The sequence below is a fragment of the Cryptomeria japonica genome, chromosome 3 (genome assembly GCF_030272615.1).
Source record: "Cryptomeria japonica chromosome 3, Sugi_1.0, whole genome shotgun sequence".
NCBI lineage: Eukaryota > Viridiplantae > Streptophyta > Pinopsida > Cupressales > Cupressaceae > Cryptomeria > Cryptomeria japonica.
The window spans coordinates 688,171,805-688,190,937 of NC_081407.1; the positions used below are offsets into that span (position 1 = coordinate 688,171,805).

Here is a 19,133-nt window from a genome sequence, read left to right on the forward strand (position 1 = left end):
TAGAATCTGCATCCAAAAATCCTATATATTCATTTATTATAGGAACTCTTCACATTAGAGCAATAAAACAACCTAATTTTGCATCAAAGCAATTTTAGCATATTTGCATGATTGAAGAATGTTCATCTTCAATCATTTCCATGACAATAAAGCTAATCTAAACAATGGGTTCAACTTTAGAGAACTTGACCCTTGCAATTTAATGATTTTTTCAAGGTACTTTAAACACCTCTAATCCTTAATAGTCAATGAAGAGGAGGAAATCATGACAAAATAGTCACACTAATAAACAATCAATAGGGTCATTCTCTTGAGCTTTAGATCTCTTCCATGTGTTAAATCATTTATGTCGGAGGTGAGATCAATCTTAAATAACACATATTTAACTTAAAACAACCTCCAAATTATTAAGTCGCATGACACATATCAAACTAAAAACACCCACTTTAAATTCAAAATGAGTTATAACCTACCTTAACACATAAATCTTTAAAATAATATTAATTTATATTCTTTATTACTATCTATCATAATATTTAATCAAAATTAATTATACTTCATTTACTTATATAATTGACCCAAAATAAGATAGGGAGAGGTCATTGCCCTTTACACCATCATTGCTCAATGTAATATAAGTCCAAATGACTTTGATGAAATAGATAAAGTAAACAATTGACTCAAAATAAGATAGGGAGAGGTCATTGCCCTTTAAACCATCATTGCTCAAGGTAATAAGAATAAGTCCAAATGACTTTCACGAAATAGAATGAATGAAGATTTTTAATGACGTCCATGAGACCAAGCAATCTATGGGACTCAAAATTGAGAACAATCTAATGAAACACTAAAGAACCAACCGACCAACCTGAAAGCAGGCTTAGACTGATTACCAATCCTTGCTAATCAAATTTCTTTTATTGTGAATTTTGACCAAACAATCTTACAAATGTAAATTTTGACCAAATAATCTTACAAATAAAAAAAGACAACGTGAAAGAAAAATTCAAACCATGAAAAATTGAGAAAATTTCAAACAAGAGAAGCTAGGAAGCAAACAAATGAGAAATTTATAATAATAGAAGTTGAGTTAGTCCATTCTCCTTAGAACCACTAGGAAGCTCATACTCAACCTACTCCCAACGAACACTAGTAAGGATACCATTTGACTCGTTAAACCAATGGAGTTTTAAAATAAATTATTATTATTGTTGTTTATTATGTATCTATATTTTAAAGTACAAGTTGGACGGCTATTATTGGCTGTCAATAGACGGAACCTCGGACGGCAGATTACATAACGGACCCTATCTAGACTATATTTTCTTTTCTGTTCCTTTTCGCAAACCGTCGTCTGGTAACGGTCGTTTGAATTTCCGTTATCTTTGGGAGCTTTCTTGTTTTTTTCATTTTAACGAAGAATTGTGCTCGCAGCCGGAGTCGAACCGTTGTTCTGCTGCGATTCGTCTCGCCGGCCATTTTGCGTTGCAGGTCTCCTACATTTCTGTCGCAAAGGCCGTTTCAGCAACGCACATTTTACAGGTGACATTTTCCCTCTCATTTTGCTTTCAATGTTGCATGTTTTTGATAACATAAGAATTTTATGTCTGTAATGTGTTATTTTGTGTGAAGCTTTAGTATCTGTTCTTGATTGTTTTCAAGCATAGTGAATTTTAGTTATTTTATTTGATGTGCGCTGGTTTCCATCTGCTGTTACGGTAAGTTAAAATTGGGATGGTTCTATAAGGAAATCTATTTTGTTCCGTATAGAGTGGTACAGATTGGATCCAAACTGTAGGGGAATGTGTCTTCACTGTTCTTTGGCTGCGAAAAACATGCTGAATACTCAGTTGCTTAAGCTTGCCATCTTTTGCTGTAAAACTCAGCCTGGCTTGCCACTGGCATCATCCCTTGGGGCATGCTGCATCTTGCAAGTTGGATGCTATACTTCGTTCATTTTAACACTGTGTACCTTCTTCTGGGGACTTGAACCTGGGACTTAATAAAATTTCAATGCTTTATCTTGGCTCTAGGGGCTTTGAACTCGTGCCCAATTTCAATATTTTATCTTGTCTCCTGGAGATTTGAACTTGTGGTTACATGCTGTACCTTTATTTTATCCAATTGGATACTTTATCTTGTCGCGTGGGGGTTTGAACTTATTAAAGGAATCGTGCTTCTGACACTTGAATTCATCTCATTCAATATTGAATTATGCCCTTTTTTTTTCTGCCTTGAAAGTCATGCAAATTAATTGACACTTTAAAAAGTGCCCGTGGGAATCAGTTCTTGTTTAGCTCATGCCCTATTTGATAAACACAGTTACCCGAGCGAGTAGCTACAAGTTGCCGCCGCTGATTAAAGCACAGGGAAAATTGCTCTGGAACATCAAATGCGAACAATGCAAATGAAATAAGTATTTGAAATTATCAAAGGCTCTGAGCCTCTGCCATTAGAAGATTACTGTAGTAGTGAGGTAGCTAGAGGTATAGGGACATCGGTGTGATTTGGAAATATCATACATGATTACATGAATAAGATTACAGCTCTATTGCATTTAATACACTTTAGGTCAAAGTGGACTGTACGACCTATTAAAGTGTGTCTACTTGTTTGAAAGGATTGTTTCAATGGATGAGTGTTTAGTTTGGAACATTCTTCCCAAGTTTTGTTGGATTGTATTGACTTTAGATGTTCTACAGTAAGTTACGACTGCAAATATCTGTGCCATTATGCCAAGTATCATTTTATAAGGAAACGTGTTGAGGTTTTTAACGGCCAAGTTGTACAATGAATACAAGTTCTATAATGCACACATTTTTGACACTTAATTCATTGAAGAATTTTGCTTTCTCTATGTGCACTAGTTGATATTCTTTTGTCACAGAAGCCAGATAACTTGGAACAACTGATACATATTGATTTCAACTCAGCACCAGGGTTCTGAAAATATAAAAAACTTCACAGGTTGTTTTTTTATTTCTCAAGAATTAATTTGGAGAATGTCCAACTAGAAACAAGTTCATGTTAATTTTTTATTATATGTTAAGATGTCTTTCAATTATGCAATTTGACATGAAAAAGCAAATACCTTATTCGCATTCAAAGGGTGGAAAACAAGCTACATAACACAAAATCCATTGATTAAGATGTCCATGATATAAGAAATGTTAAGGTCATCAAACCAACTTTCAGGACCAGCTCCATCGGGCCTGATGCCACTTGTACAACTGCTCTTCAATTTCAAATATACCCTAGGGGTACTTCTAGATGCGCAAGATTTTTTTCTCTGCAGCTACAAAATTATTAGGTGCCTTGGGAAAAATTCAAAAAAGTTCAAGCATCTGTATTATCTTGATATTCTTACTGAATAAGTTCTTTCAGATAAGTTGCTAGGGCTTGTAGCTGACGAAGAACCTCTTTTGTTTTGTTCATCTCAACAACGACAATAGATGGAAATTGGTGGAATAAACATCAGTATCCATGTTTTTCCCCTTTCTTCCTTCTGAGCCAACTTTGCAACAATGTAACCTGCACTTTGAAAGATGAGGTAGCATTTCCTTTAACCTTAAGGATCTATGAAAAGGTTACAGACTGATGAATCTTAAATTAAGGGCATGGCATCTCATTCTTGAATTTTTTTCTGTAAAATGGTGGGTGTCATTAACTTGTTCCTCATCGACCTTTTTATATGTCAGTAATCTTAAGCAGTAGAGAAAATGGTTTCAGATTATCTTTATCATACAGAAATGCATTTAAAATTTATAAAAATTACCTGCCTGAGTTGTTTGACAGTGTTGGTTTGAAATTTTAAGGGGAAGGAATGTTCATTCTCCCTCTCGAGACATTGGAAAAGGAGAAGTTGTTTTTCTATTTTAGATCCACAGCAGTGACTACACCTTCTATTCTCTTTTTATTGTTTAAGTCCTAGATTTTTCCAAGAAATTGATTTTTTGTTATTTTTTTATCATTTTTACTTGCGTTTTCAGTGCAAGGAAATGCTTGTAATTGCTCAAGCAATGTAATTTTTTTATGATCTTGATTGAGATTCCGTATGGTTTGTGGTCTTTTCAAGCCCCACGTACTACATATTTGTTTATTTATAGACATAATTGTAAGTAAAACTGGCATTGACATTTTGAAACTTCTGCATCAGGAAATGGAAGATTGGGAACTTCAAAGATGTTGCAATCATGATCAAGTCATCTATATTGCGACTATTGGTGCCTTCATTTTTGTGATTCTTGCTGTATGGTCACCAAGTCATTCTCACATTCAATCAGATTGTTGATTTAGTAAAGATGAAATTATTGGCTGTATTCATTCTTTTGCTATGATAGTATGGATGAACCTAAATTTAATGGTCATAATTCATTTGAATCATTTTGTTATCTAGGGATATATATTATTTCTTTGTTGACTTTTAAATCCTGTTTTTGCAGCTTTGGAGGACACCATTATTGACTCCTTTTAAGCTCATAACTGTGTTTCTTCATGAAGCAAGCCATGCAATTGCTTGCAAACTTACTTGTGGCCATGTAAGCTTTATTAGCCTTAAAACTTTTTTTAGTATGAGGTGCTTCAACTTTGAAGTTCATTTGGATGCCTTATTTGGTTATCTGTTGTCAACTATTTTGCAAGTACCAAATGATTTGAATTCAATGAAAACTTTAGAGTATAGGATAAATATAAAGATGGAAAAAATAACAAATAGGAGCAACACATGAGCCATTTAGACTACACATTTAAAAATATCTTGTAGGCCATTTCAAGACACAAGCCCATTAGAAGTATCTGCTCCTAAGCTAGGTACCAAGTTTGCAGCTTGATTAGTGTCATGAAAGCAGTGAGCCTATACATTAGAGGAAAAGGATGAGATGATGAGCTTCGTCAAGTATCATTTGCTCCAACTCCTCAAGTTTTTGTGACATTTTCACCTCAAATTCACAATCCTCTTGAAGCTGTAATTTTTGCTTCACATACTTCTTAAGTTTCTTTATTTTATTTAAAACACAAATAAGTTCCTCTTTCAAGTCTACTTCTTTATCCATTTCATCATTCTGCTCCCCTTTTGTCTCCTTTTCTACCTTTTCTCCACTTTCCTAGACATCATCTTTTGTTTCTATGGCCATGAAAAGGATCTCTTCTTTATTGGAGCAACTTTCTTCAGAAGAACTACTTTCTAACTTGAAAGAGAAGATTTTCTTGTTCTTGTAAGAGCTTCTGTTTCTCATATTTGCCATGTTTGTGACCTTTTTTATGTTGATAATATATGCCACCTCTCTTTGCATTATGCTCTTCTTCTTTGCTACTTTCTTTTTCATTATAAGGGCATTTGTATGCAAAATGTCCTACCTTTATATTTGCCAAATCCTTTCTTTAGCTTCCTCTTCATCTGATCCATCATCGAAACTATTGATTGGCTTGGGCTCCTTCATTTTATTTTAGACTTTGAAAGCTGCCTCTTTCTTATATGGTTTCTCCTTTTCAAGCCTCATTTTGTAAGCTATGAGAATCGCATCAAGATATTTGATTTTTTTGATAGCAGAGACTTTGTCATCAAACCTCAAGGGAAGAGACCTTAATACATTTTGCAGAATTATTTCATACTCAACCTTTTCTCCAGGGCCTTTGATAGTATTAACGATTTTATCTACACAAAGTAGATAGGATGCAATCTTTTCATAAATTTTTAAACTTTCACATTGCCTTCTATGTGTTTGAAGCTTGGTTTTCTTTACCTTATCATCTTCTTCATACGTTTTTTGAAGTTTGTCCCACATTTCCTTTGTTGACACACAATGCATCACTTATAGTTTTGGCATTGTTTTCGCTAGCCCTCTTTCCAGCTTGATCTGATGGTGGAGAATCCGGAGAAGCATATTGTTGACGTGTCTAAAATCGCTGAACTTGCGACTTCATCCGGCCAACGCAGAATAGAATGTACTCGCTGAGTATCCTATCCTCTCTTGAGATAAGGAAATCCCTAATGCTGTTTTTCATTTGATCAAAGGGGACGACCTCAAGGTTTCGATTATCAGGTCTTGACTGCGGGATTTCTCAGTGGTTTGATGTGTTTTGCTGGAAACACAAAGGGGACTTACGGTGATATGGATAATTGCTGGATGGGTTCCCTAAAATTCTAACAGTCTCGTTATCGATTGGTTTCAGTTGGATTGATATTAATTCAACAGGACTGTGGATTCTTCTTAGTAAAAAAGGGGAAAAAGAGGGATAGGGAAAAGAGATACATAAAGTCTAACTACCTAAGATAGCATATTCAAGAAAAGCAGATAAACACCTCCAAATAACTAGATTAAACACTATCAACCATTCAAGCACAATATTTGTATGAATCTAGTGCGATCTTAAACGAAAATAGAGTTTTCATTCTATTAAACACAACTTCAGAACTTTAACATTCATTCAATGAGTATTCAATAACTGAACTAAGCACATGAGACGGTGCAGATTAACCATGCAGAAGAAATGACAATCAGTCAGTCCCTAATGGTATGAACAGCGAGGATTCTATCAGATGTTTATCTAGAAAATGCTATAAAAATGAAAGAAACACAACTGAATAATTCAAATTGGTGAAGAAGGAGACCATGCACTCACAATGAAATTGGAACAGTCTTAACTTTGCATTAAATCTTGTAAATTTCGCCAGAGCTTCAACAACAATCCATGAACTTCTTACAAAATGAGGGAAAACCAGTCCCTTTAAATAGGCTTCCAAAAAATAGATGAATGGCCAAGATCTAATCTAAACAAGTGGCTCAGATTCATCCTTACAAAAGGTACCCATACCCATAAATGGAGGGTAAATATCAGCAACTACTCCAAAGGGAGCAATAACTACCTAAAAAGGTAATTAAAACTTATCCAAAATAATTCAAAAATTGCACATACACAAAGTTTTAAGTTTACAGTTGACTTGGAAGTCAAATATGACCCTTTGGCCAAAAAGTGCACTTTTGAAAATTTAAAAAAAGAAAAAAAGGCACTTTAGTAAAGCACTTTTTCTTTTCCAGTTTCATATCCTTTTACCAAGAATTCATCTTCGCCATGCAAATATTCTTTCCAAAGGTCCCGACCTACTGCACGTTCTTCGCGAACATACTCCTGGAACCTGATGCATAATTGGAACAGTAAACTGAACAGAGGCATATGGGGATGACGAATTTTATACTGCATGCCCTCTAGATAACGGTCTACGTGCCTCAAACCATCCTGCCAGCTGGACCGATTACGCCCAAAACACAATGTTTGAATGTAGTTGACCGGCAAAACCAAGGTCCTCTGCCGAGTAGGCGATCCTGTCTGTTCTCAATCTTTTCTCCCAGTCTGGTGGCATCGCGTCATCAGACAGATCATTCTTCCACCCCAAAACCATTAATCGGAGGATTGTCTTGCCAAGTTCTTGCATGTTGTTCAGAATTCCATCGCATGCATCTTGCTCTTTGTCAATGATCTCCCTTGTCTCATTCCTCATAGTGATAATCTAGTACCATTCTTTAAAAATGCTGATATCATGGGGGTCCAGGATGGTGGAGAGTGTAGGGATCTGTTCTTGGGTCCAGAAAAGGGCCCTTACAAGAGGCAGGGTTGTAGCAGCTACCTCATGGATTCTGAGGCATTCTCGTTTTACCTCAAGCAGCTTGACCAAAATGGTCTCTCGATGGTGGGCCATTTCTTTTACCTCCTCAATAATTTGTTCTCCTTTTTCCTTAAGGTCTCGCATCGATTCCTTGACAGCCTTTGCCGTATCCCGTACTCCTTCAAATTCTGTCGTGGTCCTCTGTGCCAATACTGTCGGGGGAATGCGGGATTTGGAAGCATTATGCAATGGTCTCAGGAGTTGATCAATGTACCCCTCGACCTGTTCAACACGAGCTCGATGCATGTTCTTTTCAGCTGTTATTTCTTCGAGTTGTCTGAGCACGTTTTGTACTGAATCCTTGAATTCCTCCCTTTCCCGCTCCTTAGTGGCTCGTCCGATGGGGACAGTCGTGATGCTATAATCTGCTAGTGTAATCTGATCTGCTGGCTTGTCTACAGGCGGGGTGGCGATATGAAGGGTACGGTTCTTTTGCTCATCTTTGGTTATCCGGGAATACGCCTTGGGCTTTTTCTTCCCCTTGGCCTTAGCTTGGTCTATGCGTGAGAAGATGTCCTCTAAATCAATGGGTGGCTTGGTGGCAGCCTTGCGTTGAGCTCGAGCAATTAACCATTCTTGAGGTACAGTCTGGGCTGATGCTATGGTTAAATTGGCACTCTGTTCTTTAATGTTTTCAGCCGGCTCATCGCATATTTGCAGCTGCTCGGTTAGAGGAGGAGTGGAGGAAGTGTCAAGTTCCTTGCTCGAAGCCGAATTCTCTCCCACTTCACTGAACAACTTCCTAGTATTTTCATGTGATGGTTGTTCCTCAGTCTTTTCAGGCTCATGGGTCTCATATGTCCTTTGCTCTCCTTCAACAGTGTAGTCATTCTTGGTAGTATTATGGAGCAACAATTCATGGCGGCTCTGCTGGGTGGGTTCATGCAATTCAATCCCCTGAGTGGATGGAATCTCTCCTTCCTCAACTTGATTATCAGGTTCCGCTGATTCAATGGCTCTTAGCTCGGCATCCAACATGTCGGGTGCAGGATGATCATCAGCTCCAAATGTGTCAATATCACTCTTGGAAGGAAGAACAGGTATATAATCTAGTTCAACTACATCATCAGACGAACTAGGGTCTTTTGATGATGAAGTGACCTCTGGTCTCCTAATAGGGATCTTTTCCCTTCTTGTTCTTTTGGATGTCCAAGTTCCTCTGCTGGCCTTAGCCTTCTTCCTTTTTTCAGGCTTTTCAACCTCTTCCTTTGGTGCACTGGATGTTCCCTCATCTTCGGAGGATTGAGAATCAAGGTTACCCATCAAGTGGTAGGTGGACTGGACTCCCTCATGAATCAGTCGCTCAATTTGCTGGTGCAAACACTGGTTAGTATATATTCTTGGGGGTGCCATAACCGCCTCAAAATCAGTGATTGGATCCTGCGACCAATCGATGCCTGGCAAAAGATGTCTTACCGCCTCAAATTCCCAGACTTGTAGGCAATTTCCTGAATTTGTTAGTTGATCTGGGACTCGACGGTATTCATAGAGTCGCATTTGCTGCACACTCAGCCTCGAATATTCGCGCCTTCGGACCTCATAGTCATCAGAGTAGTTCTTCCAATAATCTTCAACTGATTCTTTTGCTCTGTATCGCCTGCCATAGGCTCTCTTTGCTAGATTGTCGTGATCAAAGCTTTTCGTTGGAAAATGCTCTTGTAGGCCGTAGGATGCCAGTTCTGCAAAGGATTCCTCTGCCTGGGCAAGGTTCTTTAGATGGACATCAAGGTTACCTATAATCATAGGGAATGCGAATCCAGACTGCTTCCTGTCTCTGAGTAAGCTGCTCGCCGGGTGTGACTGCTTTGCTACTTCCAGGAGAACTATCTTGTCGGTTGGGTATCGCGGAAGTCGGAAAGGAGCACCCTCAAAGCCAACTATCCGGATGTAGGAGAACCTTGGGAACTGGATGAACCAGGCACCATACCTCTGTACTAGAATAGTAGCTTTCTCTGAGAGCCTTATGTGTAGTCCTCCCTGCATCAGCCTGACCAGGCACATTGTGAAGGCATCATTGACGCGCTCATACTGACCAACTGCATAGGCAGGGCTGTTCTTTTCCCTTTGAGCTATGTCTTGATAGTGTAGCCGTGGATAACAATCGTATACCTTCACCTGATCAGGCCCATTCCCAATTTCACCTTTCATGATCAAACCTGGCAGTGGCTGGTTTCTGGCGAACATATAGACTAAATATGATGTCACAGTGAAGTACTTCTTTGCCTCAAGTTTGATCAATTGGGTGTGGATGTTGTCGCTTATGATCTGGGCCTAGTCAAACTTGGATTTCCCAGCGAAGACCTGTTCTGTGAAGTAGAACATCCATTCCTCAAAGTAATTGGGTTGGGGAAGTCCCATAATCCTGCTAAGCAATGTGACCATGTCCCCATGCTCGTTGTGAAAGTCGCTTCTAGGGGTCTTTTTCCCAATCTTGACGCTTGGAGGTCTTCTCTCCTTGTACCACTCTTCATTTATCAGTGTTCTGCATTTGGCAGGGTTTATATCATACGCCTCTTGCGCTTCATCTATAGTTGTTGCTATGGGGTTGTTCGGGAAGGGAATGTCAAATGTGTCTCCAATGGCTTCAGGAGTGAAGTTAGCGAGGACCATGTTCTCGAGGAGCACCAATCTGGAGCTTGGTTGGTAATGCCGGGGAGCCTCTACTACTAGCTCATAGTTTTGCACTGCCGGGGGAAATCCTGCTGCCTGGGCAATGCCACTTTCCATCATCCGCCTAGGCTTGCCATAGGCATTAGGGGAGAAAACTCGGTTTTTGAAATCTTGAATATCAATATGGCCCAGGTCAGTATCACCGACATTCTCCCACACACTCTGAACTTTTGATTCCCTCAGTCCCCCTCTCTGATACTGATACTTCATCTTTTTGACTCTGCGAGGGATATCTGATTTGGATGCTCGTGATGTCTCGGCTGCAGCAGGTGTCTTTGATGATTCTACCGCCGATTTAGGCATTTATCCTGCACAGCCGGACACGGATTACGAGGCGATATAAAGGAAATGAAGCGGGTTAGATAAAGGGACATGCTAGCATACAAAGATTAATTTGAAAACCGAACTTAAAGGACAGCATGACACTTTAGCTAAAAAGCTTAATTGATTTAGACATGAATATGTATGAAGCTTTTTGACTACGAATTTATTCTTAGGCACTTTAGGATCAATTTTCAAAATGGACGATGCTTTAAAATTTTCCTAAGTTTGAAAATGCGTTTCTGGCTGATTCCTAGGAACAAACTCGGATTTCAATTGCGCTACTTGATGTCTTATACTCGGGGAAAAAATGCGTTTTAAAATTTGATCAATTCAATTTATTTTGCACATACATCTATCCGATTTTGCATATATTTCGAATGATTGAGAGAGGCGAAGCAAACTTACCTGGCGAGATGAATGGCGTGAATCCGCACAACTTGCAAATTTGAATGGGAGAGTTCTGCGATTTGAATTTTTAACGGTTAACTCCCTATTCTAGATTTTCGCCCCTAAAATTTGGAGAGAGAGTGCAATTTTAGAAATTTAGAATTAGCGATTCTTTTTACCTCAATGATTTTGCCTCTTGCATTTTCTTCTATGGCGTTGAATCTAGGCGTTTTAGAGCTCTCTTTAAACTTCCAGCTTTTGCGTGATTACTATGGCGCTGAGAATGGTGTTTATGGCATTTTTCACTTCACAAGGTTGATAAAACTTCACGATTTTACCTTACGCGATCTTCAGCAAATGGAGAGGGTTTTCAAACTTAGAAGATTTTCCTGCAACTAACCCCTAAATCGCGATTTTGGGTGCCTTATGTGTTTTTTTGCGAACCTTTAAAAATCGCGCCTTCCTTTGAATGCGATTTTTCAGGGTTTTTGCGGGCTTTGCAAGCTTTTGCATTTTCGCACTTCAACTTCAAATTTGCGAACTTCGGCGTTTGGAGGGGGTTTGCAAATTTACTTTTCAAACCCCTAACTTTCATCGCTTATCTTCCCAAATCGGGATTTTTGGCGATTGGAGGGTTTTTTGAAACTTTACATGCATCACTTATCGCTTAGACTGCAGATTTCGACGATTTGAGGGTGGTTTTCAAACTTTACTTTTCGCACTATCCCCTTAGAATGCGAATTTCAGGGATTTCAGGCATATTGCAAACTTTTAATTTTTTTGTTATTCCTCCGAAGTGAGATTTTCGACACTCATCAGGTTTTGAAGACTTGGTTTTATCCTTTTCGCATTTCATCTCCTAAATGCGAACTTCAGCATTTCAAGGGGGTTTACAAGTTCCACTTTTCGCAATTTTGGCTCCTTGGGCGATTTTCGGCATTTTGGGGCATTTTGCGAACTTTTCCCTTTTTCGCATTTTCACTTAAAAGTGCGCATTTCGGGGTTTTGGGGCATTTTGCCAACTTCAGTGTTTGATGGCACTTTTCAAACTTCTAATTTTCGCACTTACCCTTCAAATCGCGATTTTCGGGCTTTATGGGGTCTTTGGAAACTTTTGTTTTCCGCTTCTTAGTGCCATTTTCAGGGTTTTGACCCATTTTGCCAATTTCGGCACTTGAAGAGTTTTTTGCAAGTTTTCACTTCTTGAATTTGGTCCAATGCTTGCAAACTTCGACATTTTGGCCCATTTTGCAAACTCTTAGAAACTCATGTAATTTCTCCCCCTTAGTGTGAATTTCAGGATTTTGGGAGGTTTTGAAAATTTATACTTTTGCATCCTTTATCTCTCTTATATCCTTTGACGAAAATCGACGCTTTGGGTCTTCATGCGACCTTCAGACGCTTTATCCCTTTTACTTGGGGGGATTTTGCCAGTTTCTATCATTCTATGCCTATCTCAGGCGATTTTCAGGTTTAAACTGTCTCTTGGAATTTAATGCCCGAAGGCTCAACTGATCTCACGGATTCACAGGCTTCCGCACATAACATCATCATCTCATGGACTGATTACGGGCATGCTCAAAGGGACGCGAGACACTCTGTGCAGAAATTGTAAGTTGGAGGAGTGGTGTATGATGTAAGGTTGTCATACTTCCCCTTGCCAATGGTGTGAAGGCCATCGTACGTTGGTTGAATGTCCTCGACAATGAAGTCGTACATTGGTAGAATGCCCTTGACAATGGAGTTGTATGTTTTGTGAGAGTATGATGAATTGCCATGAGTGAAACCGTTGTATGGTACAAGTGAAATGTCACCATATGAGCAGAAACAATGAAGGTTGTATGGTGTTGAAATGCCACCAAGTAAGTTGAGATTGTGGGTGTTTGATGTAATTAGGAATCAATGATGCTTTGTCTATCTACCGATGTTGTATGATATGAGGAAGTCATACAATTTGTTGTGTTCTAATTGAAATCTTACTTTATGTTGTTGGGCAAAATGATAATAAAGTGGTCGCACCTTATAATTGTCCCTCTTATATTTTTCACTGTAATTTAATTTTTTCCTTTTCTATTCCAATTCCTTATTTTCTAATTTTTGTTTACGTTTTTTGTAATTGCTCTTAGTACTTTGAGATGTAGCATTAGTAATTTTGCATTCTTTCATCAATTGCTCTTCACTAAGAGTTGTAACTTAAATACTACATAATTCTCCATTTTCCAGTGAAATAGGCCACAAAGAGAATATGTTTAATCCTCCAAGAAAGACTCTAATTCTAGAATCCTTTCATCATTTGGCTTATTAGACCAAGATCGTGCTTCTTTTTCCATTCTTCTTCAAATTACGAATTTGACGCATTAGAGGATGTTGCTTATTCACTTATGGCTTGGTTCTTTAAATGATTACATACTTTCAACCCTTGTTTTTAGTGGAGATTGTATTATTTTCCAATTGTGATTGGCTTTGGTTGCTACCGGCCAACCCCTACCCAACAATGCATTGTTTGCTTTTTTCCTTAATGAGATGACTGTAGTTCGACAAAGATGCTTGGGTTCCAATAATTACCTTTTGTCCCATTAAGACTTCTCCAAGTGTCTTCCAAAAGTACGTTCACACTAGACCCACATCAAAAATTGTATTGGTGAGATTCCTTCCAAGGATCTCCATATTCACTATTGCTGGTTTCTTTGTTGTGTTAACTGTTAGTAAGATTGAATCAATCACTTGGATGCCTGACAGTGGAGGTTCAGTCATTGGATCTTCATTCTCACCAGATTCCAATTGGGCCATAACATGCCCCACCACATTTCCCCCCTATACAATAGCATTTTAGGATTCCTTTGTAATAAATCCACTACTTTAACTAGTACAGTAGTTTGAAGTACTTTGTAATATTTTTTTTTGGATTGTAATTGACTTGTTACTGTACTTGCATTTGCATTCGAGTGGCGACATTTGTTATCCATAGCATTCTCTACTTCGGCCCTTGCTTCATGGAGCCTTTCTTTTCTGTACGTGGGTCCAGGTACATAGCCTTATTTGCTTGGGCATGAGTAATGGCCAGAACTTCATATTGCATTTCAACATCAGTTAGGTTGATACGAGCCTTTTTCTTTGAACATCCTATGTCTTCATGGTCTCCAAGTCCACACCATTTGCACAATAATTTTACTTTGTCCTTCATGTTTTGGTAGTCTCTTGCAAAGTGTTCCCATTCTCTACATTTTCGACATTGTATGATGGGACATCCTTTGGACTCGTATTGTATTTGATTTTGCCCTCATTGATTTTGAAAAATCATTTGGAGATGCATTCTATGGCTTTGATGGAGCAAATAGCTCTTCCTGCGTAAAGAGTACTTGTGTACTCCTACTCTTCAAATTGTATGAGCACTCCTTTTTTGAATGACCAATAACCTGACAAATTTCACAAAACATCTTTCTAGGACAGTTACTTTTGTGTATCCCTCAATTTAACACTCAATAGACCATAGTTTGTTAGTTTCTTTGTTGGTTTCTTTCTCTACCTTCAATTCTTTCATCATTTGGAGCATGTCCCTCTAGAGTGCTTATACTATTCTCAATTCATTTCCACTGTTGTCATATGAAATTCCATCTTTCCCTATTTTTCTTCTATTGTAGAAGGACATTTTATCTTCACTTTCTATGTCCATTGCCTGATTGTAGGCTTTAGAGTTGGATGAGGGTGGTACTACCTTCATTTTTTTCTTAATGAAGAAAGTAAACCTTCAGTCAACCACCACTTTTTTAGATCACTGGCTTGTTCTATTTCCAATTTTACTAGCAATTCTTGAACAATACAATTATAGCTTGTACATTTTCGTTCTCTCCTTGTTTTGTATTGTAAATCTCTACGTCTATTTCATTATCATCACGAAGCATTTTAAACTTTTTTTCAAAGGCCTTCTTTAATCTCTCCCATATATTTATGGAGGCTTGATCAATTTCTATATAGTAGTCAATCGCTACACCTTGCAAGGAGGCTAGAAAAGATTGTAGTTAAATTGCTTTATCATCTTGCATATTTGTTGTCCAAATTGTTTCACAAGTCTTACAGTTCCTAACAAGATCCCCTGATCCTTTATCTATAAACTTGGGCAACTTTTGTTTTTTCCACTAGGGCTTGCCATGGTTTTATTCTGATGCAAACATAGGCTTTGGAATCTACTTGCTTGGGAGTTTTGGTTCAGACATTTCGGTGCTTCTCTTGCACTCTCCGCTATGTAGGAATCCTCAATTCTCCCCTTGGCTTCATCCTTCTGCGCACTTGTTTTGCCTTCAAATTTTCTTTTATACACCCTTGGCTTGACTTCTTCTCCTTCGTTTGACAACCTTCTCTAGACGATGGAAGTTGGGAGACAAAGTCACATTCCTTCACTTCTCAACTTGATTACATTCTCAGGAAGGGCTGCAACTTGGGAATTGTCCGGTTGTATTTTCCTCAAGTGTTTCTTGTAATCCTCTCTTTGTTCCCTTTGCTTGATGATCAGTAAAGATCACTTGATCTTTTGGTCTTGACCACCTTGTGGCCTCTTCTCACCTTTATTGGGATCTAAGGGCATGAATCACTCAAATCTAACTTGATTTCTTTTAAGGCAACAACGCCAAATTTTTACTGCTCCAACTGACAAAATATACACATGAAATTATTATAGAAGAAGACCAGAGATGGTCAACTATGGATTGGAGGTGATCCGATTAAAGATCATATTGCTTTCTTTGATGATGCACAATCTATTTAGAGGACTTGACGGTTGCCAAGAGGAACACAACCGTCAACCAATTGAATGCTTATAACTACCTAAAGTCAACAAACATGTGATACAAACAATCAATACATCGGATAACCCATATTATTGAAACATAATAATAGACATTGCACGCTAACTACAACATCCATTGAAGATAAAATGAAATAGTGATGGATCTTGTAATGCAAGAGGGACTGTTGGTTGAAGACAAAAAGAAATGATTGAAGTATAAGAGATCTAGTTTACCAAAAACCCACCACCTGTGGAGACGATTCAATGTCGAAAGATAAGATGAATTCGTGGGATGACTAGGTTCTTACTTGTGAGCTTGGAGAAGGTGGATGACATAGTATGGCCATTAGGATAATGCATCTTTTCAGTATATATTTTTCAATAATAATTTGTTATTGGAAGAGTGTTGACGATAAGGGATCTTTTAAAGGTATGTTTTTCAATAATATCTTGTTATCGGAAGATTTAGACTAGGATGGATTGTTGCATGTAATTTGATTATGAAAAAGACGAAGAAGAATCACAAGCACAAGTTGTAAAGTTGAAACCAATTATGGATTCAAAAAGACAAGAGCACAACATTGAAATTTTTCAACACCTTCATTGTTTTAGGAAAATGATATTTGGATTGAATTCAAAATGATGGGTGAGGAAGATCAAATGAGATATGTGTTGTGTTGTAAACACACATGCCCCATTGCAAATGGGGACCCCTCTTTCTTGCTTGCTAGCTTAGGTGTTGTGTTTCTTTAGTTTGGCAATGATTCCGTAGTCTCTAGCCCTTGTTTGTGAGAAGGGTTTTGTTTTGTTTTGTCAATCCAGAGAAAGTATTGAATGATCCTTGAAATGACTTAGAGTGTGCAAATTTTTATCTTTAGAAAGGTATGATCAAGACAAGGAAAATTCCTTGTCAAGGTTGGATTTCCAACCTTGACATGAAAGGAAAATAATGGAAAATTTTAACAATATCTTCAAAACCCTTGGATATATTGAGATTTCATTTTAAATCCAAGACTAAATTGATCTTCCCCTTAACAATCCACATTTGGGTTGCATTACACTTGAAAAATCCACAAGGAGGTCGATTTTCCACTCAAAAATCAATGTTTGAAATGTGGTAATCCAAAATTGAAATGAAAATCCATGATTAAAATGAGGAATTCAAAGTTGAAATGTTAAAATCTTAACTTAAAATATGGAACTCCTAGAATGAGAAATCCAAGGATGAAATATGGAAAATCCCTATCAAGATCAAATTTCCCTTGGAATTCTATGGAAAATCCTTCTCAATGCTCCAAACCTGCCCTCTTGTCCTTGATCAACATAAAAATGCGCTCAAGAGTCCTTGGTCATTATTGAAATTCGCCCTAGAGTCCTTGCTGAACTTGGAAGCACGCTCAATAGTCCCTCTCCAACTTGTATTTGCACCTACTTGTCCATGAACAACCCTCAATCCTGCTCAAGAGTTCTTGTTACTCTTCAAAATGCACTCATTAATCCTTGTATGAGTTAGAAATGCGTTTGAATGTCCTTGCACTAAGTGAAAACCCGCCTTCTTGTCCTTGCACAAGGTGAAAATCCACCCACTTGTCCCTGTGCTAGTCAAAATCCAGCTCGAGGTAAGTATAGGTCGAGGGCGGCTTGGGGAATCCTTACAAAAACGTGTGAAAAGCAAAGGAAATGTAAATCAATGCAATTGCAAACATAGAAACAAGGTGGCCAATGAAGGAGCAAAACAATTAAATGAAGGAGCAAAACAATTACTCCACACAATTTAATTCTAGTCAAAACAAAAGGCAGAAGCAAAGTGCAAATTTTAATGCAAAATTAGTCGGATCACAACGGAATGAAAAGGCAATCGGATCCTAAGCAAGTATGAAGAACTAAGGAAAATAAGAGGTTTATGTTGTGAGATGAAAGGAGGTGATCCCTTGAGCGAAGTGCAAGTCTTTCACACACAAATTTGAGCGTTTTCCTCACTAAAATGTCATCAGTTCCAGATCTAAAATCTCCATTTCCAGAAAAATGCAGCTTTGAAGGTGTTAGTTCTAGGGTTTAAGAGGGGTTTGTGAAACATCTTTTGGCGAATTATCGATGATTGTTTTAAAATAAAGTATGCTTCACAATTTTTCCATTGAAGAATGATTGTTAAGAAAATTAAGAATGCTACTCTTGAATCCTCCTTTATTAGCATGGATTTCTTGCATTTCACTTACATAGGGTTTTATTTATAAGTATGATTCAAAGTGTTCTCTTTCTTTCTAGATTTGATGCAAGGAATTATGCATGCGATGTTGGAGAACGATGGAGGGGAGGACTCAAAAATGCAAGAAATCAAGGTCCAAGTCATTGATGAAGGAAGGTGGCGAAAGATGGAGATGGAAGTGCAAACGACAAAATCAAGATGTTTAAGAAGATGACAAAGGAGGGACATACAAAATGAAGGATACATCTACAACAAAAGGAGATCTAGGTCAAAGATATCCAAGGAAGGAGGATTTCAAATGTGAAGATGGAGATACAAAGAATGATAAAGATGTTGCAATTTGGGAATATGAATCATCACAATCAATCAAAAGATTGGATGATTTTGAGTATCAAGAGATATTGTTAGAAATGCAAGGACTGCTTTGTGATGAAAGATGAAAGTTTACAAGATATGCAAGCTGAGGTGGCACCTACTCATCTCCACCAATCAAATAATGACAAGGCAGCATGTCTAGATTCATCAAACTTGGCTCATCCAAAGGAGAACAAGTGGACATGTGGATGCATTGAATGAGATGTTATCATCTACTCCTTGTAAATTGTGTCATTGATGCTATGTTATTTTTCATTGGTCTTTTTCCTCATAAGGACGTGCACTCAAAGTTTTGTAATTTTCTCATTGGAGGATATTCAATGTAAGGAGGCGGTAGTTGTAACTACCTCAACTTAGGGTTTCTTTGAATTATCCTGGCCATTGATTTAGAATCAATTCAGGCCCTTCATTTGTAATGGGAAGTCTATATAAGGTTTGGCCTTTTCATTTGTAGGGGTTAATAGAATAATAGAGGAATAGTTCTTTAGCAGTAGAAGTAGTAGCAGGAGGAGGAGATCAAAAATTGTTGCCAAGACTATGTCAAAATTAATACATAATTTTCATTGAAGATATGGTGGATCTTTGTTTGTTGCAACAACCTTTTTATGGTTTCTACTTCTCAAGTTTTAGTTGAAGTTCATTGATTGTAATGGAGAAATGTGAAGATGTTTGATGAATTCCTTGGTTCATACCGTTTGTAGTTTGTTAATTGCAAATTGCAGTGT

General features: G+C 37.9%; 1 protein-coding gene across 2 annotated transcripts in view; it reads left to right on the forward strand.

Moving 5' to 3' along the window:
* The first annotated feature begins 1,338 nt into the window (after positions 1-1,338).
* Positions 1,339-19,133, forward strand: part of LOC131051530 (uncharacterized) — a 105,055-nt gene continuing 87,260 nt past the window's right edge. Inside the window, exons 1-4 of one of the 2 annotated variants that reach the window (XM_057986103.1) lie at positions 1,339-1,357; positions 1,435-1,542; positions 4,157-4,249; positions 4,443-4,538. In XM_057986103.1, the coding sequence (XP_057842086.1) occupies positions 4,160-4,249; positions 4,443-4,538 (186 nt within the window). In that variant the 5' untranslated portion in view covers positions 1,339-1,357; positions 1,435-1,542; positions 4,157-4,159. The other variant, XM_057986104.2, reaches the window with a different exon arrangement.